At 36.6% G+C, this 27,717-nt stretch overlaps 2 protein-coding genes across 3 annotated transcripts in view; both read left to right on the top strand.

The window, feature by feature from the left end:
* igfbp7 (insulin-like growth factor binding protein 7) overlaps nucleotides 1-27,717 on the top strand; it is a 380,063-nt gene that overhangs the window by 323,254 nt on the left and 29,092 nt on the right. The window lies entirely within an intron of this gene.
* On the top strand, nucleotides 777-26,212 carry hars (histidyl-tRNA synthetase). 2 transcript variants are annotated; one of them, XM_073820935.1, is made up of 14 exons: nucleotides 787-927; nucleotides 1,624-1,910; nucleotides 4,378-4,467; nucleotides 4,557-4,676; nucleotides 4,763-4,858; nucleotides 5,181-5,306; nucleotides 5,454-5,561; nucleotides 8,406-8,504; nucleotides 10,747-10,840; nucleotides 15,783-15,910; nucleotides 20,088-20,360; nucleotides 25,458-25,574; nucleotides 25,668-25,814; nucleotides 25,993-26,212. In XM_073820935.1, exons 2-14 carry the CDS (start codon nucleotides 1,800-1,802, stop codon nucleotides 26,044-26,046), a joined length of 1,563 nt encoding a protein of 520 aa, XP_073677036.1. In that variant the 5' UTR covers nucleotides 787-927; nucleotides 1,624-1,799; the 3' UTR covers nucleotides 26,047-26,212. The 2 variants fall into 2 exon arrangements, with proteins under 2 accessions (XP_073677037.1, XP_073677036.1); XM_073820936.1 differs by lacking the exon at nucleotides 1,624-1,910 and having other exon boundaries at nucleotides 777-927.

Raw genomic sequence — 27,717 nt, 5'->3', positions numbered from 1 at the left:
GGACCTGTTGTATACAACATTGATAACATATAAGAGAATAAAAGAAAAGGGAATTGTGATTCAAATGATTTGGGTCCCAGCGCACATAGGTATCTTGGGAAATGAGAAGGTAGATAATTTAGCCAAACAAGCAATTAAAAAGGAAAATGTTGAAGTAAATATAAAATTGTCGAAAGCCGAAGGGAAAAGTATAGGGTGGAAGGGAGCTTTGGAAGAGTGGCAAGGACAATGGGACAGAGAAGTTAAAGGGAGACACCTGTATACTATACAAAATAAAGTTGGCTCTGTGAGGAGATGGGGAGGGTCTAGAAGAGAAGAAATAGTAATGACTAGATTAAGAATTGGGCATAGTAATTTGAATAGCACATTATACATTATAGGGAAGCATCCTTCTGGGTACTGTGAGAGGTGTGGGGTGGAAGAAACTATTGAGCATGTCATTTTAAATAGCAGAGGATATGATGAACAGAGAAGGAAACTTATGGAGGAGCTAAAGAAAGATGGGGTGGCAGGAACGGGTATGAAAGATATACTACATAAAAATGTGATCGGGCAAACCAAGAAAAGCCTGTGTAATTTCTTATGGGAAACTGGGTTTATGAATAGAATATGATGAGAAGAGAGCGGGAGTAAAGAAACTGGAGTAACAGAGGAAATCAGCCAGTAGATGGCGGTAGTGCAACGATCGTGGATGCAAGCCGCCTATAAACCCCAAAGAAGAAGAAGAAGAAGTATGGCTCTGATCTGAGCAAGCGCACTAGCGCAGTGACGTTTAACGTGTGCGCCCGCAGTTGCAGCAGTTCAGTCGCAGGTTCATCATCGGCTCTTTGGAGCACCATGGCAGATAAAGCACAGCTACAGGAGGCGATTAAAACCCAAGGAGAGGTCGTCAGGAAACTGAAATCAGAGAAAGCGAGTAAAGAAGAGGTTAGTATGACATCTGAAGCGCTTCAAGCTCAATGACGGAACACATGGTGTTATCAATGGCTGACTGCTGTATCTTTCATAGAAGGAAACGGGAGATCATAAATCTTTACGTATCCTCTGCATGACAGGTCACGATCTGCTTTATTAGTTTTAATTAAATCCAATGCTATTATTCATTATTTAATGTTTTAATTCTATATTAGACATGCGGCATGATGCTAACTGTTAGCCAGCTGATGCAATCTGTAAGTCATGGAGGGCATCATTACTGTAACTGTTATATGGATGAATGGACAAATCAATAAATCTGTACTGATCAATATATATTATGAAATCCATTCAGTTACAGTGAATTCTGTAGATTGAAAATGTAGAGCTTTTGAGTGTCCACTGACTACAAATGAGAGGCATTGTTGTATTTCAGTGTGTCTGTAACACACATCTATAAGGACAATAAACAAAAATACAGCTATAGGACAATAAAAATATGAAAAAAGACCCAAGTGGGCAAGTTGAGTCATATATGAGGGATTTATATATAGTTAATAAGATGGTAAAAAGGCCTTAAATAGTTTATTTAATCAGAGGTGTGGCGTGTTTCAGTTTTACTTTACTTTAAGGATGCTGTTTTTTTTGACGGCCTCCTCTCATGTTCTGCTTTCTTGTCGCTGTGATACCTCTCTTATGGGCCCCTAGTGACAGGGTTGTTCACCACTTTTCTCCTGTTCTTCCTGCTTGTTGACATTGGTACCACCACCATCATCGCTGCACACCTGGATCATCCTCTCTGTTTGTGGGATTGGACGTTTCACCTGCTTTTGGACTGTATGGTACTGTGATTTTGGTGTGTGCGTGTGTTTGGACTGTGCATAATGAACGCACTGGGGCTGGTCTCCATGCGGCTGTGTGCTGGACTCATGGGTCGTCGGTTTGCTGTGAACCTGCCATTTCTGCGCTTGTCTTCTGGAATGACTTTATCACAGGTACCTTTTTGTTCCAAGGACAATCCAGTTACAGTTTTTCGTCTTTTAGCTTTAAATGGTGCGTGTTTCTCCATCCAAAACAGTACAGGATGTATTAAAGAAAAAATATTTGAAGAACAAAAATAAATTTACTGAAAGGATGAGAAAATGTCAGGTCACATTTCATTTTTAAATCAAGGAAAATGTTTATGTAATTTGGTATTATATACAGTACTATTTGGGGTTAGTATTTTTTTTTTTAAGAAATTAATACTTTTATTTAACAAGGGTGCATTAAATTGCTCAAAGGTAACAGTACAATCATATATAATTTTACAAATGATTTTTTTTTTTAAATAAAAGCTGTTCTTTTGACCTTTCTGTTAATCAAAGAATCCTGAAAAGGTGTGTGTGGTTTTCACAAAATATTAAGCAGCTGTTAATAGTAAGACAACATGGATAATAGTACGAAAAAGATTATTAAGCATCAAGTTTTCAGCATTAATAATGATTTTTTTAAAAATTCAAAGAGACACTGTACAACCCCATCCATTTAAAAATTAATTTAAAAAACGGAGTTGGAACCGAAACAAGATGACACCCGCAAAGAGGTTCTTCAATTACGGCATACTGGACGCGTCTGAATGGTTAGTAAACTTAATGTCACTTTGATTTATCTTTGTATAAGGGTATGTCAGGGTAGCATACTGAGACAGATACGAACGCGATGTGTTCACTGAGGTATAGAGATGAACGTGATGATGTTTACTGAGGTATAGCTGATTGAATGAGAGCAAAATGTGATCGGTTAACATAATTTACCCCGTCCTAATATTGAAATACATAAATGTGAGTGTTATGGTCTTTACTCATATGCAGTTGCGGGCTGTAAACACTTTTGCAGGTATTTCATTAACGTTACCCTTCTTAATGCAATTATAACTTATCCAAAACGATTTAAAATAATTGTACATGACATCTTAATCATTAACAGACACCGTTTTAAACCATCTAGCGTTACAAAGCTAAGCTTAATGTGGTTTTACTACAACGTACACAGTTTGTAAATAGACAATCACCTTAATGCATTGTTCATTATAAACGTGCGATTATGAATTATATTGAGACTGATGTACATAGAGAAGAAGACATAACCATGTTCTCTGAGCGTGTAAGTTACACTTTAGCTGCATTCATCGTGAAACGTGCTAACTTTAGCACATTATTTAATAGGTGATTAGCAAAGATTCGTATAAAAAGAAATTACACTCACTTCTTGGTGGAGATGAAGCAAGAACATGAATAGTTACAGACCCATTTTTCAGCAGCAGCTTCGCAAAAACTGACCCTCGTTTTTAAAGCAGTATGGTGAGAAATAATTCGCGTAAACAAACATGAACCCATTTAGGTAGATCGGCGGCCACATTCCCTCAGTGCCGTCAGTTTACTTCTGACTCTGGGCGGGTCTATGCTAAAACACTACTGTCTATCAACTATCGCAGGAGCAGCCTCTGTCGGTGTTATGCCATGGCTCGATATGAGAAGAGGCAAATTATTTTACTTAATTAAAAGAAAACTACTGGGTGGATCTTTGTCATTCTAGGGTGGTTGTGTACACACTCTCCCAACACACATTTCAGTTTGAACAGCTTGTAAAAGTGCATGTGGCACCGGATGACCCCTTTAAAACAACAAATACAACCATTATTTATTATATTTTGCATAACAAAAATGTGAATATTTAATTTTCAGGAAAAAAATATATATACACTACCAGTCAAAAGTTTTTGAACAGTAATGTTTTTTTAAAGAAGTGTCTTCTGCTCACCAAGCCTGCATTTATTTGATCAAAAATACAGCAAAAGCAGTAAATTTTTAAAAATATTTTTACTATTATAACGGTTTTCTATTCAAATATATTTTAAAATGTAAATTATTCCTGTGATTTCAAAGCTGAATTTTTAGTGTCATTACTCCAGTCACATGATCTTTCAGAAATCATTCTGATATTCTGATTTGAAGAAATGAATGTTGAAGAAGAAATGTTTCTTGAATGGCAAATCAACATATTAGAATGTTTCTGAAGGATCATGTGACACTAAAGACTGGAGTAATGATGCTGAATATTTAGCTTTGATCACAGAAATCATATTTTAAAACATATTCAAACAGTTATTTTAAATAGTAAAATATTTCAAAATTGTACTGTTTTTGCTGTACTTTGGATTAAATAAATGCAGGGTTGGTGAACAGAAGACACTTCTTTAACAGTCAAAGGTTCTGAACAGTAAGATTTTATGTTTTTTTAGCGTATATATCACAAGTGAAAAATAAATCTGCAATATAGGGTTCTTTTTCATTTTTGGCTAAAATATGGCCTGGATATTTTCTTCACAAGTGTCATAATTCACCCAAAAGCATTTTCTGCATTTTCATTGTGCTGAAGGTAAAAAGTCTCTGTACTATTTGATTTTTTTTTTTTTTTTAGATTGACGAAGAAGTGGCCAAACTGTTGCAGCTCAAAGCTCAGCTGGGAGGCGATGAGGGAAAACATGTCTTCGTTCTCAAGACAGCCAAGGTATAATAAAAACAGACATTATAGACACACAGGTTTGTTTGAAGTGAGCCATTTCGCAGTGAGCTATATCTCATATTTCCTCTCTATAGGGGACCAGGGACTATAACCCCAAGCAAATGGCTATCAGAGAGAAGGTTTTCAACATCATCATCAGCTGCTTTAAACGCCATGGTGCTGAAACCATCGATACCCCCGTCTTTGAGCTGAAGGTCTCTTGAGCAGTTACACATAAGTTTCTGCATTACATAATTGCATAAATTCACCATAATGACCCTGTTTATTTGTGTCTTTGTAGGAAACATTGACAGGGAAGTACGGTGAAGACTCAAAACTCATCTACGATCTGAAAGACCAGGGAGGAGAACTTCTTTCTCTGAGATATGACCTCACTGTATCCATCAGATATGTTTTATCGATCTAATATTAAATCTTTTTGCAGGCACATAGCTCATAGCTGGTGGGGAAAGTCACATTGATTTGCATCTGTCTAAAAGACAAGCAGACAAGCAGTTTGTTGCATATTCTAGATTTTCCTTTTTTTAGGGAATTAATATTACATATTTCTTGGAGATTGGTGGCTGTTTATTATATTGCTGTAAAATCCATTTTGGATTGCGCCTAAAATCACTAGCATATGGCCAAATGCCCATGTACATCTCACTATGACTCAACGATCCTGTCTGCATTTGGTTCCTTAACTTTTTTCTTCTCAGGTCCCATTTGCTCGCTATCTTGCAATGAATAAAATCACCAACATTAAGCGCTACCACATTGCTAAAGTGTATCGCAGAGACAACCCAGCCATGACCCGCGGCCGTTACAGGGAGTTCTACCAGTGTGTGAGTACCTCTAAAACATCCCCCAGTAAAATTAGCTATTTTATTATAATTATTACTAACAATAGCAGTAATAGAATTGTCACTGTTGTTATTCATTTTTATATATTTAATTTTGAATCTAAATAATTCTTCTTCTTGTGGTTACAGGATTTCGATATTGCAGGTCAGTACGATGCTATGATCCCTGATGCCGAGTGTCTGAAAATCGTCTATGAGATCCTGAACGAATTAGATCTTGGAGATTTTCGTATTAAGGTTGGTTACTGGTCAATATGCAAAATTTTCAGTGTTGTGGGTTGCATCTGAAAGCTAAAGCATGCAACAAAGCACGTCATAATCCAATGATCATGTCACATTTTGTCTGCTGAGATGCCGTTATCTTTCTTTTCTTTTTTGAAGGCAGCATACAGTGCCTTCCTTCCATTATTTTTCTTTATGTTGCAGCCTTATGTTAAACTGCTTTAAATTACTTTTTTCACACATCATTGTACACTCCATACACCATAATGCCAAAGAAAAAACAGGTTTTTAACATTTTTGCAAATTTATAAAAAATGAACAACTTTTGCATAAGTATTCATACCCTTATCTGGAACAGTTAAAATTTCGCTCGGGAGCATTCATATTGCTTATAGAAGTTACTACGCTTCAAGTGAAGTTAACATGTGGCAAATTCAACTGATTGGGTATGATTTGAAAAGACAAACATATTAATAAAAAGTTCTAACAACTGAAAATGCATTTTAGAGCAAAAACCAAGCCCTAAGGTCAAAAGAACTATATCTAGAGCTCAGAGACAGGACTGCATCAAGCCACACATCTTGGGAAGAGTTCAGAAAAATTTTGCTGCATTGAAGGTTCACAAAAGCATGTAGTCTCTGTTACCCTTAATGGAGGAAGTTTGAAACAGGATTCTTCTAGGATTCTTCTTAGAGCTGGGCTCCTGGCCAAACTGAGCAATCGATAGAGAAGGGCCTTGGCTAGAGTGGTGACCAAGAACCTGATGGTCACTCCAGTTGAGCTCCATGATCATATATGCAGATGGGAGAAACCAACAGTAGGACAAACATCACTGCAACACTCCACCAATCTGGTCTTTATGGCAGTGTGGCGAGACTCATTCCTCTCCTTATTGAAGATGCATGAAAAAACACTTGGAATTTGCTCAAAAGCATCTAAAGGACCTTTAGTCTCTGAGAAACATTGAGAACTTCAGTTTCAAGCATCATGTATGGAGGAAACCAGGCACTGCTCATCACCAGGAGAGTACCATCCGAAAAATAAAGTGTGCTGGTAGCAGCCTCATGCTGTGGGGCTGTGTTTCCATGGCAGGGACTGAGGGACTCATCAGAATAGAAGAAATTAAATTAAGTGATAATGAAAACCCAGTCCAGCGCATCCAGAATCTCAGACTGGGCAACTCTGTGAATGTCCTTGAGTGGTCCAGCCAGAGCCTGGGCTTGAACCCAATCAAAGATTTCTGGAGAAACCTAAAAATATGTGTCTGTCCCCATCCAACCTGACAGAGCTTGAGAGGTGAAGAGGTGAGGAGAAGAATGGCAAATAATTGCCAAAAGCAGATGTGCAAAGCTTGTCGCATCATACCCAAAAAGACTTGAGGCTGTAAAGGTGCTTCAGCTAAGTACCAAGTTAAGGGTATTAATACTTATGCAATGTACTTATTTTAGGTTTTTTTTTTATATTTAATAAATTTACGAAATTATGACAGTTCTGTTTTTGCTTTGTCATGATGATGTATGGAGTGTAGTTTGATGTGGAAAAAGTCATTTAAAGCAGTTTAATATAAAACTGCAACATAACAAAATGTGAAAAAATGAGGAGGTATGAACTGCCTATGATGTCCCACTATCCTGTGTATTTCACTCTGTGACAGTTGAGCTAAAAATAAAGATGGTGTGTAGAAGATGCAGTTTGTGATCAGTCTGTGTGTAAATGTATGTTACTGACCAACTTTGTCTACTTTTGATGTCGTTTCTAGTTAGAGATTAGTATTGTCGTAATTATTGCTATCACTAAAGCCTTGTATATTTTTTTAAAGGAGAAGTCCGGTGTGATATTGACCTAAAGTGTAATGAATCATGATACCGAGTGTGAACTTACCTTTCATAGCTCATCTCGGCGTTAGTTAGCCGATGCTAACAACAGGTTGTCGTTGAGGGTGCCTCGGCATCAGACTAGCCATGTAAATAAATCACTGTTTTACACCATTTTACGAGGCACAAAGTAGCTCCACACTTCATTGGTAGACCAAGGGCCCTGACATTTAAAACGAGATATTGAGAACTTTGAAAAAGCACCGGTAGTTTATTTACAAGAAGATTTATACAGACAGAACCTTCAGGAAATTTACCGTTCGCTGCCATCTTGAATTTAGTCACGATAAGTCGAGTGACGAGCAGGAAGGAAACTAAACTACTACTTCATAAAACTCAGTAGCTTCATCGTCCGACCGTGACTTATCAGGTTGTAGTTTCATTCCTGCTCGTCTCTCGACTTATCGTGACTAAATTCAAGATGGCGGCGAACGGTAAATTTCCTGAAGGTACTGTCTGTATAAATCTTCTTGTAAATAAACTACCGGTGCTTTTTCAAAGTTCTCAATGTCTCGTTTTAAATGTCAGGGCCCTTGGAAGTCTACCAATGAAGTGTGGAGCTACTTTGTGCCTCGTAAATGGTGTAAAACAGTGATTTATTTACATGGCTAGTCCAATGCCCGAGGCACCCTCAACGACAACCTGTTGTTAGCATCGGCTAACTGACCCCAGATTTCGGAGTGCGGGGGACAAGCCGAGATGAGCTATGAAAGGTACGTTCACACTCGGTATCATGATTCATTACACTTTAGGTCAATATCACACCGGACTTCTCCTTTAAGATCATTAAACTATTAGCTACCTCAGAAGCCTGTCCTCTTTAAGCTTCATGAGGTAACTTTGTGCACAAATGCTACCTGCAGAGTCTTTGCAACAAGTCAGCTGCCTAAGCTTTCAGAATGCAGCCATTGTTATTAGAGTCTTTGTCATTTTTAGTTTATTTTTATGTTTTTGAGATGCAATAGTCGCTGTTGTGGTGTTTCAGGTGAATGACAGACGCATTCTAGATGGAATGTTTGCTGTGTGTGGCGTTCCTGACGAGAAGTTCCGCACAATCTGCTCAACAGTGGACAAACTGGACAAGGTGAGCACTCAAACTTCAGCATTTCCAGTTAACATCAGGTGACATTCTGTTACAAGAGAACACTTGCATTTTTTTATCTTGATAAACGTGCAAGAATATAATGCATTTAAGGTAGGGCTAGGTATTGACACAGATTTTACGAATCAATTCTATCATGTTTTTCTAAGTCTTTGATTCAATTGCATTTCAATTCAGTATCCATGAATTTGAATGTATAACAGCTACAGTGCATATCAATACAATAGCTATGTTTCCATCACCCTGTTTTTATGCGCATTTTGAAGTATTGCATCAGAAACGAGTGATGAAAATGTTAAAATGAAGAAAAAAAAATCCCTTAATTTGCAAAAAAGTTTTACGCTCACTTGGTGTTTTTTGACTTGTGCAAAAAAACGGTTAATGTGAATAATGGGAGATGGAAACACATACTAATTGAATTCCTACATGCGTATCAAAAAAGTCCTGTGGCTTTTGGACTGGCATAACCTGACTAACCAGCAGACCAATCTTATTGCACAGCTCTTGAAATGTTATGCTCATTCTTAAATGCCTGAGCAAAGTCTGTCATCAAAGTATTTCTGTATAATTGCCTCCCAAAACTGTCTTCTCAATTCCAAACAGCAGGCATCCACCTCCGAAAGCAGTGATAGCATTTATTGTGTTTTATCTGTTCACTCTGAGGCACAAGTAATTTCTTATACAAAAAATGATTATATTCAGTTGCGTCTTCTTCTTTTTTTAGTGCCAGTTTATCAGGGAGTGACTTTGTTCTTTGTTGTTGGATGGAAACAGTGCTTATTCACAAATGTTTTATGTGATATTCCAATATTGTGCACAAGTTAAATTCGCAACTTTTTAATTATATAATTATGTTTTATTCCAATTTGTTGAAATAGAATTTGTAGTAATGCTTATTTTGTCTAACTGACAAAATAAAGTTTATGAACATTGAATGTAAGTACTTGAATTTTACTTTTTGAAATTTTAAGGCCTGGAAAACCCTTGAAAATAGCTATATTTTTGAAGAGGTACTTAAAAATGCTTGAATTATTGAAAGACAATGAATCTATGAAATGTTTAATTTTTTTAATTCATGCAATTTAAAAAACATCATACCTTTTTCTCTTTTTTTCAGTTAATGTTAGAAAACTAGCCAGCTAAGCCAGTATGTTGATAATGATGCATTATAAATATATAAATGATAAATGAGGACCCTGGAATTTCATTTTACAGTATCTGTATGATACTCTGTGCATATCAAAAGCAACAAAGCTTATTAGGATCATTGAAAAGGAGGCATGCTACAAATGATTTGTGAAATGATTGAATTAGGGCTGGGCGATAAATCGATTTTATCGATTAACTCGAATGTGTAGTTTACATCGATTTGTTTGAATGAAAATCGGTTTTCTCTTTAACATCCGCCTACGCTCCTCTCTGGGCACCAGCAGTTCCGAATGGGCTCTGCCCTCCCCCGCGCATTTACCATATTAGAAACACACTTTTTTGTTTGATTGATGGAGCTTTGTGAGATTGCGAACCAAGATGAGTGACAGCTTTTAATAATTTTTAAGGGAGTTTGTAAATTAGATATTTATTTAATACAACAGTTAAATAAGTTATTATTAAGTGACTTACATTGCTCTATTTTGTCATCAAAAGTAGTCTGAAACAAGTCACAACTGAGCCGCTGCGCACAAATCTAAACAAACCTACTGAAATTATTCAATTTCCGATTCATAAAGACAGTAACTTGCCTTATTCTGAATGAACCAGCGGTTCGAACGAATCAAATGAATGATATGATTCACTAATTAAATCAGTGTCTTGCCACCACCTGCTGGCAGATCGTTTCAGTTATTTAAATTATTTAATATTTCTGTATTCAAAATTTTATATTTTTATATACAATATAACTGCAAGAGAAAAGCATGAAACTATATATTTTCATATTTATTTGTCTTACAAACATTTACTGTGTCTGGTATGATAAGAATGGGGCCTGGTGGAAAGCGATCACTGATGTAGTTGCAATGTATATTGCAGAATATATGGTGCCCATATATATTGTGGAAAAGCTGAGGTTTCTTTACATGCTGAAAGTAGTAGAGGGTAAAAAATGGATTTAGATCGTAAATCGGAGTGTTTGTGAAAAAAATCAGGGATTTTATTTTTTGGCCATATCGCCCAGCCCTTGAATCCAGCCCTAATTTAAGGTTTAACATACTCTTTGTGTTTGTAGATGGCCTGGGAGGATGTAAAAAAGGAAATGGTGAATGAGAAGGGTCTTCCAGAGGATGTGGCCGATCGGATCGGGGAGTATGTCAGCATGCAAGGTGAGTAAACTTTTATCACTCCCACATTTAACACATTTCTTTAACAGTCACCTACAGTCAGTTTTTACCTGCTGAGATGTGTTACCTCTAGGCATGTAACGATATCAAAAATCTCACGATAGAATAATATCCATGATATGATATTTATTGCGATATTTAAAAAAAAAAACATGAAGACTTAGAATTTAACTTTTAAAATGTACATTTTTTTTTTCATTTTAATGCACTTTGAGGATTCAAAATTAAGAGATCCAGCCCATGTTCTTAACTAAGAAAAGTTAAAGCAGTGAATTGACTTGTACCTGAACTTTAAAGGGGGCTCAAACATCTTTTTTGTTGTGAGATACTGTCTTAGTCTAACTTACATTCACACTGGTGTTTTAGGAAGCCACGCAAATTAGAATATAATAAGAATAACAACAACAATTAAAGCTGCAAGCAGCGATGACCGGGCCCTCGCCGTCTGTGCAGTCGCCATCCCGATAGCATCAGGAAAACGGTGCCCAGTTGGCACATGCATTCACAGTAACCCTTTGGACTAACCCTTACTGTCTCTCCTCCTGCAGAGCAGAGTGAGATCAGATATGTTTTTTTTTTCTTTCATTCGTGGAGTTTTGTATAATTATGAAATGAACTGTGTTTGATCAGAATGAATAGTTATTTGTATGAAAAAAGTTTCAAAGAGTTAGGATGCTGCACTTTAAATATATAATAAATCATTGAAAATTGAAAATGGAAAATGAAATTTTAAGCACGCTATCTGCCTTAAATATCACAGGAAACAAATATTTTAATGTATTTTTTATTTTTATTTATTTGCCATGGCAACAGCATTTGATGCATCTGGGCTTTTACATTATTCTGATGAAGTTTGAAGAAAATCGAGTACAAATATATTGTTCGTTGTTTGTTCGTGTTTGTTAGTTCATTAGCCATTGTTAACAAAAGAGACCCTATTTTAAATAGTTACCATGTTTTATGGTCTACAAGCATTTTTAAATATTATTTTAATAATCTATAAGCATCTGTGAAATAATTATAAACAAATATATTAAAAATAAATACATATTAACTTAGTTGATTTTTTGTTTGGCCTTTTTGTATTTGTTTCTCATTCTAATTAAGTGAACTGAGCAGTATAGTGTCATACTTATAAGATTGTTTGTTCTACCAGTGAGAGTGTATATATACGTATTTAAATCATATAATTTTCCCCTAAAAGATAAAAAAAAGATTTTAATGCTCTTTAAGCACCTATACAAAATAATTATGTAAAAGTACACTGACAGTACAGTCTATATCAACTGATTCTATGGATTATTGTCATTCTTATACACTGACAATGAGCTAAATAGCATTAGAGGTCAAACGATTCCTTATCTTATGAGGACCTCTAGTGTTCATCCCTGGTATTAGAGCTTTAATTTGACAAATTTAAATGACACTTTTAATGTTTTTGGGGCCTCTGAGCATGATAACATTTTGAAACTACACGTATATCCTAAGAATTTCTTGTTCTTTATATGTAAAAAGTTTTGATGAGATAGAATAATGCAATTTAAAGATAAATGAAAATATCTCTTCATCTTTTTTATTGTTACTTTCATAAATCACCACATCAACACCGTTCAAGATATCCCAAAGCTGTTCACAATATAGGGAACATTTTCCCAATATTCTGATGATGATGATAAGAACATGTAATTCATGATGATAACAAAATGTTATTATTGCTTGCTTTACGTCCACCACTTCTGCTTAAATGTCATTGTTACCTATCTGTACAATTTTTGTGTGGATATTGCTTTGCTGGTGACTCCTGTTATAAGACATCACTCTTAAGCACTACATAACTAAGAATCAATAAGGAAGACGGTGCCCAGTTGGCACATGCATTCACAGTAACCCTCTGCTAGTTTGGATTTTAAGTTTACAGAATTGAAAGGGTTAGACTTTAAAATCAACACACAGACACATACACACAAAATATAAAATGTTGCCATCCAGTTTCATTTGTTAACATTAACTATATTAGTTAACATGACCAATAAATAAATAGCATTCATTAATGTTAATTAATATTAATCTAAAAAAAGTATTTATATATAGTTTATGTACTGTGAATTAACATGAACACAGTTCATGTGGGTGTACAGCAATACACAATAAAGTGCTCTATAAACGCTTCATTCCTTCAAAATATCTTTAAAAATCAAGTTGAGTATTTTAATGGGGCGATATATATATAACTGATCTTAAAATGATGGTTTTCAGATGTTTTGAACAGATAACAGCAAAGTTTTTGTTGTCAAAGTTTGTCTTGAAATTTTTAATTATTATAATTTTATATTTAATAAATAACACTATGAAAATATTGTCTACAATGAAGATAAATCACTCATGCTTAAAAGTTGTATTTTTCTTAATCTTTTGCTATGTGACTGAATAGGACAAGTTCATGGTATAGTTCAGTAAAAAATAAATAAAAAACAATAACTGCAAAATACAAACAATGAAAGATTTAATGACCCTTTATATTTTCTCAAAATATCAGACATATTTATGTCGATTACGCTACAGCAATGTGCATCTTCCTCAAAGATGGTCTTAAGCAAAACAGCATGTTCCACTGGTCTCTCTCCCTTACACCCCTCCCCCCTTCAGTCACTCTTCAGTGACTCAATGGTGACTGAACACAGACAGGCACAGGCAGAGTGACAGCAGGTTTCTAATTTCTTTTTTTAATTTTCTTTAATTCATAGAAGCTTGTATAAAATTGATATTTACACCACTTGCTCAGAATGATAAGATCTCTGTGTGAAAAAAGTTTTAAAGAGTTTGGATGCTGCACTTTAAAGATATTAAAAAATTACGGTTATGTTTTTTACTACATCTTTAAAAAATCACCACGTCAACACCGTTCAAGATATCCCAAATCCGCTCGCAATTTAACATCTTCAGAATCTTCTCTTCATGTTAAAAAAGTTTGGTGTGAATACCTTATTTTTCTTAGAAGGAGTGTGAATTTGTTTACAGCCTGATTTTTCCAAAAATCCACATTCAAATCAAAATAGCCGGCTTCCTGTTGGTCTTAGCTAATGAGTTTGATTTAGAAAGTTGTCCAGATTGATGAGAACAATATATGTACAGAGTTTCGTGACTGTAGGAAAAACTAACCCCCCAACTTTTGTCAAAAGATGGCGCTAGAGAGTGCCTGCTCCACGCCCATTTATGACCTTTTGCCAGTGTCTAACTATCATTAATATTGATGCGTGTGTTGAGTTTCATGAAATTCTAAGCATGTTATCTGCCTCGAAAAGACAGGAATCAAATTTTAAAGTTTGACACGTTGCCATGGCAACGGTGTTTGATTTATCATCAACCCCTTTACATATTCTCATCGGCCGTGTTTTGACATTATTTTGATGAAGTTTGAAGAAAATCAAGTAAAATTAAGAGGCTGATTTCAAAGCATTTTGAAAATGACACGTTTCCTGCTGCCAGTTGGTGGCGCTATAACTTTGACTCATAATAGTCACATTTATGGAATCGGCATCATACAAGGAACAAACTGGTGAAGTTCCATCAGAATCAGGCAATGTGTGCAACAGTTATTAGACACTTCCTGTTTCTCATTTCTCGCCATAACTTTGTCGCCTTGCCACGGCCAAACCGTTCGAGATATCAAAAATCTCCTCGCAATTTAGCGTCCCCAATGTCTTGAGATCATGCTGACCGAGTTTGGTGACAATCCCATGGAATTCCTGGGAGGAGTACGTTAAATTCCAGAGCATGCGCTTTTTAAACAGCCCTAAATATCTCACTTCCTGTTGCGTGGAGCCCATGACATAGAGTACAAAAGTTGTTCAGCTCGATGAGTTCTATATGTGTACGGAGTTTCATATCAATACGCGCAAGTATGTGTGCGCAGTACATCAAGTTTTCAAACTGTGTTCCAGGGGGCGCTGTAGAGGCCCTGAACCACGCCCGGGTCCCAGCCTCTGTGGCGTCCGGACGACGGCAGATTCCGACGTGTGTGCAAATTTTCAAGAGTTTTTGAGTATGTTAAGGCCCCCAAAAGTGCCCCAACGGTTGAAAAAAAAAAAAAAAAAAAAAAAAAATAAGAATCCTTAGAAGAACAATAGGGCCTTCGCCCTTTTGGGCTCGGGCCCTAATAATAGCCATATATTGTAAAACAATTGCACTGTAAAATAAATGAAAATAAGCATATCATGGGTGTTTTGTTTTTTCTTCACACACATCATGGAAATTACAATACTTCTTTCCTAATTTCTACATTCGAAAGAGATATTTTGAACAGTAACATTAATAATTTTAACTGCTCGCTGTCAGCAATTCATAAGCTTTTATTTTGACGCAAACTGCAGTAGAGCTTTTATTTTGAAGGAGAACTCAAGATTCAGTGAAAACAGGCTTACAAAAATGTGTCTTACTAGCAATCTAGTGAAATGCTGTAATCATCTGCTGCCAAAATAAAGCATAACTGGTGGCTGTTGCATTCCCAAACGCTCGCTAAACTCACAGCACATGCAATAAATGAGTTCACTGTGAACTGAGCCGTTCTGTGTTGCGGAAAACACTGGATCATGAGCTGATCGCCGGAATGAAGTGTGCACTTCACTTTGAAATGCACAGTGAAAACAGACTTGATGAAGGGATTAAGCCATATTGTGCTTTCGGTTTTAGTTTGTTTGACAGATACTGTGCCAAAGCATAATGGCCCAAAACACAACTTTAAAGACCTTTGGATTATTTTGAAAATCTACACGTTTCCACAAGACCTATATCGTTTTATATCACCATGTGACCACGATAATATCGGGACTGTTCTGCTATCGTAATACCACAATATTGATAATATCGTTACATCCCTGGTTACATCTTGTGTTTTCCTGCATCTGCTGACATCTTTGACCTCCAGGTGGGAAAGATCTGGCCGAGCGGCTGCTTCAGGATCCCAAACTGTCCCAGAACAAACAGGCCTGCGCTGGGCTCACGGATATGAAGCTGCTCTTCAGCTACCTGGAGCTCTTCCAGGTCACAGACAAGGTGAGGTCAGAGGTCAAGCACGTGTCAAAAATTCAGTTATTTCCTTTTGTCCTTAAAGGAGTAGTTCACTTTCAGAACAAAGATTTACAGATAATGTACTTACCCCCTTGTCATCCAAGATGTTCATGTCTTTCTTTCTTTAGTCGTAAAGAAATGTTTTTTGAGAAACATTTCAGGATTTCTCTCCATATAATGGACTTCTATGGTGCCCGAGTTCCAAAATGCAGTTTAAATGCAGCTTCAAAGGGCTCTAAATGATCCCAGCCGAGGAAGAAGGGTCTTATCTAGCGAAACGATGGGTTATTTTCTAAAAACATTTAATTCAATTCAATTCAATTCAATTCAAGTTTATTTGTATAGCGCTTTTCACAATACAAATCGTTGCAAAGCAGCTGTACAAAAAATGTAGGCTACTACAATATATTTAGTAGCTTGTTAGTGGTAACTACTGTATGTTAAGTCGATGTACATATGGTATAAATATTAAAAATAGTAATGGTGTAATCAAAAACAGATGATGAACACTAATATTAATGATTATGTGTTGCAATCAAACTTGTAGAAAAATTATGTAGTGCTGTATGTTGTTTCAAGGCTGGCATCGTCGGCGGTCCTCTGAGGGGTTGGCATCATCTCTTCTTCTGAATCCAGACTTAATCTTGTGTAATTCCTAGTTACCACGGGATGGAAATCCCATGGCAGAAACAGAGAAACAAATAGAGAATTAATTAGCGTAGCTGCTGTTCCAACCAAGCAAAAAGTTATGTGTTTAGCCCAAGCTGAAGAATGTTGATCTGTATGTGATCAGATGTAACTGAAGTACAACATTATGAGATACATTATGTGAATGCTTGGCTAAAGAGATGAGTCTTTAATCTAGATTTAAACATAGAGAGTGTGTTTGAACCCCGAACGTTATCAGGAAGGCTATTCCGGAGTTTGGGAGCCAAATGTGAAAAGGCTCTCCCTCCTTTAGTGGACTTTGCTATCCTACAGTAGGTACTACCAAAAGTCCAGAGTTTAGCGACCTTAGGGAGCGTGAGGGATTGTAGCGTAGTAGGAGACTAGTTAGGTATGCAGGAGCTAAACCATTTAGGGCCTTATAGGTCAGAAGTAATATTTTGTAAGTGATACGGAACCTAATAGGTAGCCAGTGTAGAGACCGTAAAATTGGGGAAATATGATCATATTTTCTTGATCTGGTAAGGAGTCTAGCGACTGCATTTTGGACTACCTGTAACTTTTTTATTGAAGAAGCTGGACAACCACCTACTAGTGCATTACAATAGTCCAGTCTAGACGTCATGAATGCATGAACTAACTTTTCTGCATCAGAAACAGGCAACATGTTCCGTAGCTTAGCAATGTTTCTAAGATGGAAGAATGCTGTTTTTGTAACATGCGAAATATGATTTTCAAAAGACAGGTTGCTGTCTAATATAACACCCAGATTTTTGACTGTAGAGGAAATAACAGTGCATCCGTCTAGTTGCAAATTGCAGTTTAAGGGGCTGTTCACATGAAGCGTCTTTTGCGCGCGCAAGTTCGTTATTTCAAATGGAGACGCGCGGCTTGCGCGCGCATATTGGAAGCGACGCGGTCGCGACGCGCACGCGGTGCGACGCGCATGCGGTGCGACGCGCTCGTTTTTTCCAGGCGCATCCGCGCCGCATCGATTTAAAAACATCTCAACTTTTCAGAATGTCTCAAGCGCACCGCAGGTCATGTGACATGAACTAACCAATCGGCTTCCTCACGTTTTTCCGTTACATTGAAACCTCAGCAGAAACATGGAGGAGCAGCTCATCATTGTGGTCCAGGGATTTCCTGAACTTTATGATTTGTCAAGCCCCCATTATTTTGACGTTAATAGAAGCAACAATGCATGAGACGCATAGGCTTGGAGCTAGAGCGCAGCTGATGGTTGCTTAGAAACGGCAGACGCTTCCGGAGCGCTTTGTTGATAAGGAAGAAAGCGGCGCGCCTAGCGTTTTCCACGCGTTTTTAGGCGCGACATGTGAACGGCCCCTAAGAGATTCTGTGTACTGTTTTTTTGGTCCAATAAGTAATATCTCGGTCTTATCTGAATTTAACGGTAGAAAATTATTGGTCATCCAGTCTTTCACATTTTTAACACACTCTGTTAACTTTGCTAAGTTAGAAGTTTCATCTGGTCTTGTTGAAATATATAGTTGAGTATCATCAGCATAACAATGGAAACTAATCCCATATTTCCTAATAATATTACCAAGGGGTAACATGTAAATTGAAAATAGCAGAGGACCTAGGACAGATCCTTGTGACACTCCATACTTTACTGGTGATAGTTGCGATGACTCCACGTTTAAATAAACAAAGTGGTAGCGATCGGACAGGTATGATCTGAACCATCTTAAAGCCTGCCCTTGAATACCTGTATAGCTTTGTAATCTATCTATGAGTATGTCATGATCTATAGTGTCGAACGCAGCACTAAGATCAAGTAAAACTAGCAATGAGACACAGCCTTGATCTGACGCAAGTAGCAAGTCATTTGTGATTTTTACAAGTGCAGTTTCTGTGCTATGGTGGGGCCTGAAACCTGACTGAAATTCTTCAAAGAGATTATTATTTTGCAAGAAGGAGCACAATTGAGCAGACACAACTTTTTCTAAAATTTTAGACATAAATGGAAGATTAGAAATGGGTCTGTTATTTGCCAGTTCACTAGGGTCTTGCTGTGGTTTCTTAAGAAGAGGTTTAATAACCGCTAGTTTGAATGGTTTTGGGACTTGACCTAAAGATAGCGATGAGTTAACAATATTAAGAAGCGGTACTTCTGCTACAGGTAACAACTCTTTTAGTAATTTAGTGGGTACAGGATCTAATAGGCATGTTGTTGGTTTAGATGTGGTGATAAGTTTATTTAATTCTTCCTGTTCTATAGTTGTAAAGCACTGCAGTTTTTCTTTGGGTGTAATGAATAATGCTGAAGTATCGGTTGCTGTAGTATCTATATTTGTTATTGTATTTCTGATGTTGTCTATTTTATCAGTAAAGAAATTCATAAAGTCGGAGCTATATAGTTAATATCAGTAAAACGCAGCATGCACGATACGAGGAAATGATCGGTAACATCATCGCTTTGAGGTACGATATCTAAGATCAAGTCCATGCGATATAATTAAATCTAGTGTATGATTAAAACGATGAGTGGGCCCGGTGACATTTTGCTTGACTCCAAAAGAGTTTATCAGGTCAGCAAACGTAAACGCAAGTCCTAACGCATCATTTGTATTATCAACATGAATGTTAAAATCTCCAACAATTAATGCTTTATCAAAATTAACCAATAGGTCTGAAAGGAAATCTACAAATTTACAACTTATATACTTTTTAAATAACCCATGGTTTTGCTAGATAAGACCCTTCTTTCCTCGGCTGTGATCGTTTAGAGCCCTTTGAAGCTGCATTTTGGAAGTTCAAATTTGGGGGCACCATAGAAGTCCATTTTAAGCTAATGAAATCCTGAAATGTTTTCCTCAAAAAACAATTTCCTTACGACCGAAGAAAGAAAGACATGAACATCTTGGATGACGAGGGGGTGAGTACATTATCTGTAAATGTTTGTTCTGAAAGTGAACTACTCCTTTAATACTCAAGAAAAGGTGTATAGTAAAAATGCATTTAAATGTGATTTGATTATATCCATATTGGCAGCACTGAATGTAAACAGTGCCACTGAACTGAACGAAACTTGCATATTTTGCTGATTATTGCTGCTGAAAATGATCAGTTATTGTCATGTTTTGGGCTGTACTAATCGGTCGGACTGGGAATTAGTATTTTGGACCAATGAGATGTCACTGTGGGCGGAGCTACGCAGCTAGTTAAATACATAAATACAGCTAGTTAGAACTAAGACTCAAAATGAACTTGAAAGAGATGCTGTATCACGTCACACCTGATTTTTTTTTTTTATGATCCACATGCATCTTCCTTACTTTTTATGACCCATTCGATAAGAAATACACACTCTATAAAATTTATTGCACAGGTGTTTCATTTCAGTATATGCAGTTATAATTTCATGTTCATTATTTCTTTTCCTTTTTTTCACACTCATTCACCGTCTGCATCTGTGATCTTGTTCTTTTCGTTTGCCCTCATTAATTTTTAAATCTCTCTCCCTCTCTAGGTGGTGTTTGATTTGAGTCTGGCTCGAGGACTGGACTACTACACTGGTGTGATTTATGAAGCGATTCTCTCCCAGACTATCTCAGCACCGGTGTCCACACCCACAGAGCAGAACGGGGCAGATGAGGGTGGCGTGAGCGTTGGTAGTGTGGCCGGTGGTGGGCGATACGATGGTCTGGTGGGCATGTTTGACCCCAAAGGCAGGAAAGTGCCCTGTGTGGGTGTCAGCATTGGGATTGAGAGGATCTTTTCCATCATGGAGCAGAAGGCCGAGGTGAGTGAGAGAAAGATGGGTAGGTTTGAGGGTGATGTAAGATATATATATATATATATATATATATTATTTTTGAATAATTCTGTTTTGGAAGCTTGCTTTATACCAGTGTTTCTCAACTCCAGTCCTCGGGACCCACTGCTCTGCACATTTTGTATGTCTTCCTCATTTAAGGCACCTGATTTTGATCATCAGCTCATTAGTAGAAAGATTCATGAACTGAACTGAGTGTGTCAGACTCAGAAACATACAAAATGTGCAGAGCAGTGGGTCCCGAGGACTGGAGTTGAGAAACACTGCTTTATACAATAGTGTTTTAAGAGTATGTTTAAATACAGTATAATATCAAATAGCATATGCAAAATAATTTTTGCAGAGAAGAAAATTAAAAATTAATTTACATTATTAGAATGGCACCACTGTATTTTAATATGAATGGTATTAAATATTAATGGTTTATTTAAAATATTTAATTATTTAATGCTTTTTGAACATTTAGGAAGGTTATGTTAATGTTTACATTAATTATGTTAATGCTATTTAAATGCAATTATTTACGTTTACTTTTTCAATTATTTTTTAATCATTTAAGTACATTAAGGATAGTGAAACTATTTTAATATGTATTTAAAATTTAAAACTGGGAATCGTAATGCTTCATTGTATATAATTAAAATATTTAATGCTTTTTACACATTTAGAAAGATTTTTTTATTTATTTATTGCTATTTAAATGTATTATCGTTTACATGTTTAATTAAGTACATTTTTAGAAGTGCCACTGTTTTAATATGAATGGTATTTAAAATGTGGGAATATTAATGGCTTCACTTTAAATATTGAATTATTTAATGTTTAGTTTAATTTGACACATACAAAAGTAACAATACAGTGTTACATCTTTCTTGTCAAGGATAAAAGTTTAATTAACTTATTTCCTTTTGTGGTCCTTATGTATAAACATTTAGAAATAGTAATTTTATTTATTTTTTAATAATAATTTAAATACTTTTTTAGGATAGCACCACTGTTTTAATATGAAAGGTATTTACATTTTTAAAACTGGGAATAATAAATTAAGGTTCCATTTAAAATATTTAATGCTTTTTAAACATTTGGAAAGATTTATTTTTAATCCTTATTTTAATTTAATGCCAATTAAATGAATGGTATTTAAAGTGATTTACATTTATTTTTATTATTAAAAATTTAAGTACAGTTTTAAGACAGTGCCATGTTATATTTTAAGTATTTATTATAAAATGTAATGTTTTTTAACATTTGGAAAGATTGTTTATTTTTAATGTTTATTTTAATTTCATGCTATGTAAATGTATTTATTTTTAAAAAACATTTAAAAAAATTAAATATTTTATTGTTTTTACAGTGCCACTATTTTAACATCAATGGTATTTAAAATTTGGGAATATTAACACTTTGTTTTAAATATTGAAATGTTTAGTGCTTTTTAAAAGCATTTAGGAAAATTTTATTTTAATCATTAATTGCTATTTAAAATTATTATAAAATTTAAAACTGGACATATGAATGGGTCATTTTAAATACTTAGTTAATGCTTTTTTAACTTTTGGGAAGATTAGTGGTTTATTTATAATATTATATAATATTTACTTCATTATTTAATACTATTCCAATTCATTTTTATTAACAAAGCACATTTTTTTTTAGAACCGTGGCAGTGTTTTTTTTTTATAATGAAAAGTATAGTTTAACAAGATGGCGCCGCGAATGGCAGCCTCTGTGCTTAGCTCTCCAGTTGTTTTAGTGTTTTTGTTCGTTTTTCCTGTTTTTTGTTTTGCAAACACGATCAGTTTTACAAGGGATGAACTGCTAAACATTAGGCAGAACATACCACAAAATCTCCTACCGGTTTTTGATTATTCGGACGTTTTGCTCAACATCATAGTTGGCGGAGCGGCGGCGCTTACCAAAGGCTTCAGGACGCGCAGGACGCGGGGGAAGCGTGCCGGCGCGCTCGTGAAGCTTCGTCAGCGTGGATTCAGGATGACACTGCCAGGCATACATTTGGCAAATCTCCGGTCTCTACCAAACAAAACGGACGAACTCCTTCTGCTCTCCCGGACAAATAAGGACTTCTCACACTCTGCTGCTCTGTGTTTCACGGAAACCTGGCTGAACGCGGCTATACCGGACAGCGCGATTCATCTCCCGGGATATCAGCTGTTCAGAGGAGACCGCGACGCAGAATCGACGGGGAAATCGCGCGGCGGCGGGACGTGCTTTTACATCAATGAGAGGTGGTGTACAGATGTAACAGTGTTAAAGAAAATATGCTGTTCTGATGTTGAAGCGCTTTTCATAAACTGTAAGCCGTTCTATTCGCCGCGAGAGTTTTGCTCGTTCATTCTCGTGAGTGTGTACATTCCACCGCAAGCGCACGTGAGCCTGGCGTTACAGAAACTCGCTGATCACATCACAGAGACAGAACAACAACACCCGGACTCTGTTTTAATCATTCTTGGGGATTTTAATAGAGCAAATCTCTCCCGTGAACTTCCAAAATACAGACAGCACATCACATGTCCGACCAGAGATAGAAATATATTGGACCACTGTTACACCACAATAAGGAATGCATATCACTCTGTCTCACGGGCAGCTTTGGGACTTTCTGATCACTGCCTGGTTCATCTTATACCAACCTACAGGCAACAACTTAAATCTGCTAAACCTGTAGCAAAGTCTGTAAAGAGATGGACCAGCGAAACAGAGCAGGCTTTACAGGCATGTTTTGATTGTACTGATTGGAGTGTTTTTGAAACTGCTGCTACTGATCTGGACGAGCTTACAGAGACTGTTACTTCATATATCAGTTTCTGTGAGGATTTATGCATTCCTACCAGGACTCGCTTAACTTACAACAACGACAAACCATGGTTCACTGCAAAACTCAGACAGCTTCGTCATGTCAAAGATGATGCTTACAGGAAAGGGGACAAAGTCTTGTATAAAGAGGCCAAATACACACTGGAAAAGGAGATCAAAGTGGCAAAGAGAAATTATTCCGAAAAGATAAGGAACCAATTTCATTCCAGTGACTCTTCATCAGTGTGGAAAGGTCTAAAACACATCACCAATTACAAGACATCATCCCCCAGCACTATGCAGAATCAGCAACTGGCAGACGATCTGAACGAGTTCTATTGTCGGTTTGAAAAGACACCATTTACACCTCCAACATCACCCCTCTCCCCCACTCCTGCAACTCCCATTCAAATCAGTGAAGATGAGGTACGCAAGGTCTTCAAAAAGAACAAAAGAAGAAAGGCACCAGGCCCTGACGGTGTCACACCAGCCTGTCTGAAAACCTGTGCAGATCAGCTGGCACCCATTTTCTCACAGATCTTCAATAGGTCTTTGGAGTTGTGTGAAGTCCCCGCCTCTCTCAAACGTTCTGAAATCATCCCCATTCCAAAGAAACCCAAAATAACAGGACTTAACGACTACAGACCTGTGGCGCTAACATCTGTCGTCATGAAGTCGTTTGAGAAACTGGTTCTGGCTTATCTGAAGGACATCACCAGACCCTCACTGGACCCCCTGCAGTTTGCTTATCGAGCAAACAGGTCTGTAGATGATGCAGTGAACATGAGTCTACATTTCATACTGCAGCATCTGGACAAATCAGGGACTTATGTGAGGATCCTGTTTGTGGACTTCAGTTCAGCCTTCAACACTATCATCCCAAACCTCCTACTGCCCAAACTAACTCAGCTCTCTGTGCCCACATCAGTCTGTCAGTGGATCAACAGCTTCCTGACAGACAGGCAGCAGCTAGTGAGGCTGGGAAAATTCTCATCCAGCACCCGGACTATCAGCACTGGCGCCCCTCAGGGTTGTGTCCTCTCCCCACTGCTCTTCTCCCTGTATACAAATGACTGTACCTCCAAAGACCCCTCTGTCAAGCTCCTGAAGTTTGCAGACGACACCACACTTATCGGCCTCATTCAGGACGGTGACGAGTCTGCTTACAGACAGGAGGTAAAAGAGCTGGCTGTCTGGTGCAGTCATAACAACCTGGAGCTCAACACGCTCAAAACTGTGGAGATGATCATAGACTTCAGGAAAACCCCCCCTGCTCTCCCCCCACTCACCATCATGAACAGCACTGTAAACACAGTGGAGTCATTCAGGTTCCTTGGAAATACCATCTCTCAGGACCTGAAGTGGGACATTCACATAGACTCCATTGTGAAAAAGGCCCAGCAGAGGCTGTACTTCCTCCGCCAGCTGAGGAAACTCAACCTGCCACAGGAACTGCTGAAACAGTTTTACTCTGCCATCATTGAATCCGTCCTCTGCACTTCAATTACCATCTGGTTCAGCTCAGCTACAAATTCTGATCTCAGAAGACTACGTCGGATAGTCCGGACTGCTGAGCGAATCATTGGTACAACCCTCCCTACCCTTCAAGATCTGTACTTATCCAGAGTACGAAAAAGGGCTGCCAAAATTACTCTGGACCCCTCACATCCAGCACACTCACTTTTTGAACTGTTACCATCCGGTCGGCGCTACAGAGCACTGAGCACTAGAACGACCAAACACCGAAACAGTTTCTTTCCTCAGGCAATCCATCTCATGAACACTTGATCGTGGAACATACAACACTATACATTCTTTATTCATTTTTCCGTTATTTATTTAAAGCACATACTTACTTCCATTCAAATGTCTTTGCTATTTTTGCACATTGTCTGTCTTGTATACCTCTATATTGTTCTTTTTATAATATGTATCGTCTTGTCACTGTCATTCTGTAGCACTGTGGAGCTCTGTCACAAAAACAAATTCCTAGTATGTGCAAACATACCTGGCAATAAAGCTCATTCTGATTCTGATTACTAAAACTTTTTTTTTATTATTGTTTCCTTTTGAATTCATTTATGGAATGAACTCAAAATGAAAGATTAATGGCTAATTTATAATATATATTTTAATTATTTAATGCTTTTTTTTTTTTAAATACATTTAGTACATTTTTGGGATTCTGCCACTGTGTTTTAATATGAAAGGTATTTATATACAAACCTGAAATGTTCCCATCTCCTCCAGTTGTCTTCAGAGAAGGTGCGCACCACTGAAACTCAAGTGCTGGTGGCCTCAGCGCAGAAGAACCTTCTAGAAGAGCGACTCAAACTAACCACTGAGCTTTGGAACGCTGGAATCAAGGTTTGTATATGTTTGAATGTTTCAAGAAAGCCCCAAAATGAATTGAGTTGCATTGTGGATCTCGGACTCTAAACTATGTACTATGTGCTGCAGGCTGAACTTTTATACAAGAAAAACCCAAAGCTGTTGAGCCAACTGCAGCACTGTGAGGAAACTGGGATTCCACTGGTGGCCATTTTAGGAGAGCAAGAACTCAAAGACGGAGTCGTTAAACTTCGCAACGTTGCCAGCCGAGAAGAGGTGCGATTGAACGTCTCACACATCGTTTATAACAATTTGCCATGCCTTTTAACGTTTTAACTGATTATAAAACAATGTATTGTATTTTACATTTTTATACCTTAATTTTTGGAAGTCCAATCAAATAAAATCAAGACTTAAAATTAAAAAGACTAATATTTTGTCTGATTTCTTGTAGGTTGATGTGCCCAGAGCAGATCTCGTGGATGAGGTCAAGAAACGGACCTTGTAATCTTAAAAACAGTTACTATATAGATGGTGGAGGACGCCACTTACAGTTATGTCAGTTGTCAAACATTGACGATAAGAAGGAAACTCTCATATTTTCAACTCTTTGCCTGTTCTTTTAAAATGTGCTTGGATTATGTCAGGCTCTATCAATAAACGAGCAACTAAGATTTTTTGTCTTGTATTTGTGTTAGTCATATCTGTTTTAATGTCACATGCAAGATGCTACTTTTACATTTTCTCTAAACCTACATTCTATGTGACGTTGTCTTTAAGGGAGCCATAAATATTAATATTGTGAATTTAATTATATAAATAAATTACAGTAGAAATACACTACTAGTCAAAAGTTTTTAAACGGTAAGATTTAATGTTTTTTTTTGGTCTTCTGCTCACCAAGCCTGCGTTTTCTTGAGCCAAAATATAGCAAAAGCAGTTATATTGTGAATATTTTTTACTATTTAAAATACATTTTAACATACATTAATATTGCACTTAACATAAAGGCTAACTTTTCAGCGTCATTACTTCAATGTCAGATGATCCTTCAGAAAACAGTTAAGTAAATTTTTTCAGGATTCTCTGATGAATCGAAAGATCCAAAGATCAGCATTTATCTGAAATAAAAAGCTTTTGTAACATTATACACTATACCACTTAAAAGCTTGCAGTCAGTATTTTTTTTATAGAAACGTAATACTTTTATTTAGCAAGGATGCTTTAAATTGATAAAGTGATAAAGACATTTGTTACAAAATTTTTCTACTTGAGATAAATGCTGTTCTTCTGAACTTTCTGTTCATTAAAGAAACCTAAAAAAAATTCTACTAACTCCTGTTTTCAGCATAATGATAATAATAATATCTTTAAGCAGCAAATCAAAATATTAGAATGATTTCTGAAGAATCACCTGACATTGGAGTAATCATACTAAAAATTCAGCTTTGAAATCACAGGAATAAATTACATTTTAAAATATATTCAAATAGAAAACGTTTATTTTAAATAGTAAAAACATTTTATTATTTATGCTGCACTTTGGATCAAATAAAATGCAGACTTGGTGAGCAGAAGAGACTTAAAAAAACAAACAAATCTTACTGTTCAAAAACTTTTGACTGGTAGTGTTTTTTGACAAATTAGTATTGTAATTTTACAGCTTTGAAATGTAATTTTTTTTTTTTTTTTTACAGCAGTAATTATTTTAAGACAGATGTAAGTATTGTGATTTTTACGGTTTAAAAATTTAAATATTTGAGACCCTCTATGTTTCAGACAGGCATAAATAAGAATATGTAAGCTGCCTGAATAAAAAAATAAAATGTTTTTGCAACTTTAAGTCATAAAGTCGGAATTGCATGATATAAACTCACAATTGCGAGTTTTTATCTTGTAATTCTGTCTTTTCCTCACAACTGTGAGTTTGTATTTAGAATCTCAGAACTGAGATAAACTAGAAATTGTTTATAAAGTTGTAAAGTTGAGGGGATACGATTTTATATTTCACAATTCTAAATTAACTCGCAAGTGAGTGTTATAAAGTTGCAATTCTGAGGGCAAAAAGTCACAATTGTAAGTTATCTCATAATTCTGACTTTCTAGCTTGCAATTGCAAGTTCAGAAGCCCATTTTCGCAACTGAATATTAAAAACTGAACTGTAAAATTAAAAATAGT

This window comes from Garra rufa, chromosome 16, assembly GCF_049309525.1.
Source record: "Garra rufa chromosome 16, GarRuf1.0, whole genome shotgun sequence".
Classification (NCBI taxonomy): domain Eukaryota; kingdom Metazoa; phylum Chordata; class Actinopteri; order Cypriniformes; family Cyprinidae; genus Garra; species Garra rufa.
The sequence above is the reverse complement of the archived record's forward strand: the minus strand, read 5'-3'. Positions and strand labels throughout refer to the sequence as shown.

Excerpts from the sequence above, each read along its gene's own strand:
- hars (XM_073820935.1), top strand. The coding sequence starts at position 1,800 with ATGAACGCACTGGGGCTGGTCTCCATGCGGCTGTGTGCTGGACTCATG. Across the intron at positions 5,562-8,405 it reads TTGGAGATTTTCGTATTAAG|GTGAATGACAGACGCATTCT; the intron begins GTTGGTTACTGG and ends GTGGTGTTTCAG. Across the intron at positions 8,505-10,746 it reads CAGTGGACAAACTGGACAAG|ATGGCCTGGGAGGATGTAAA; the intron begins GTGAGCACTCAA and ends TTGTGTTTGTAG.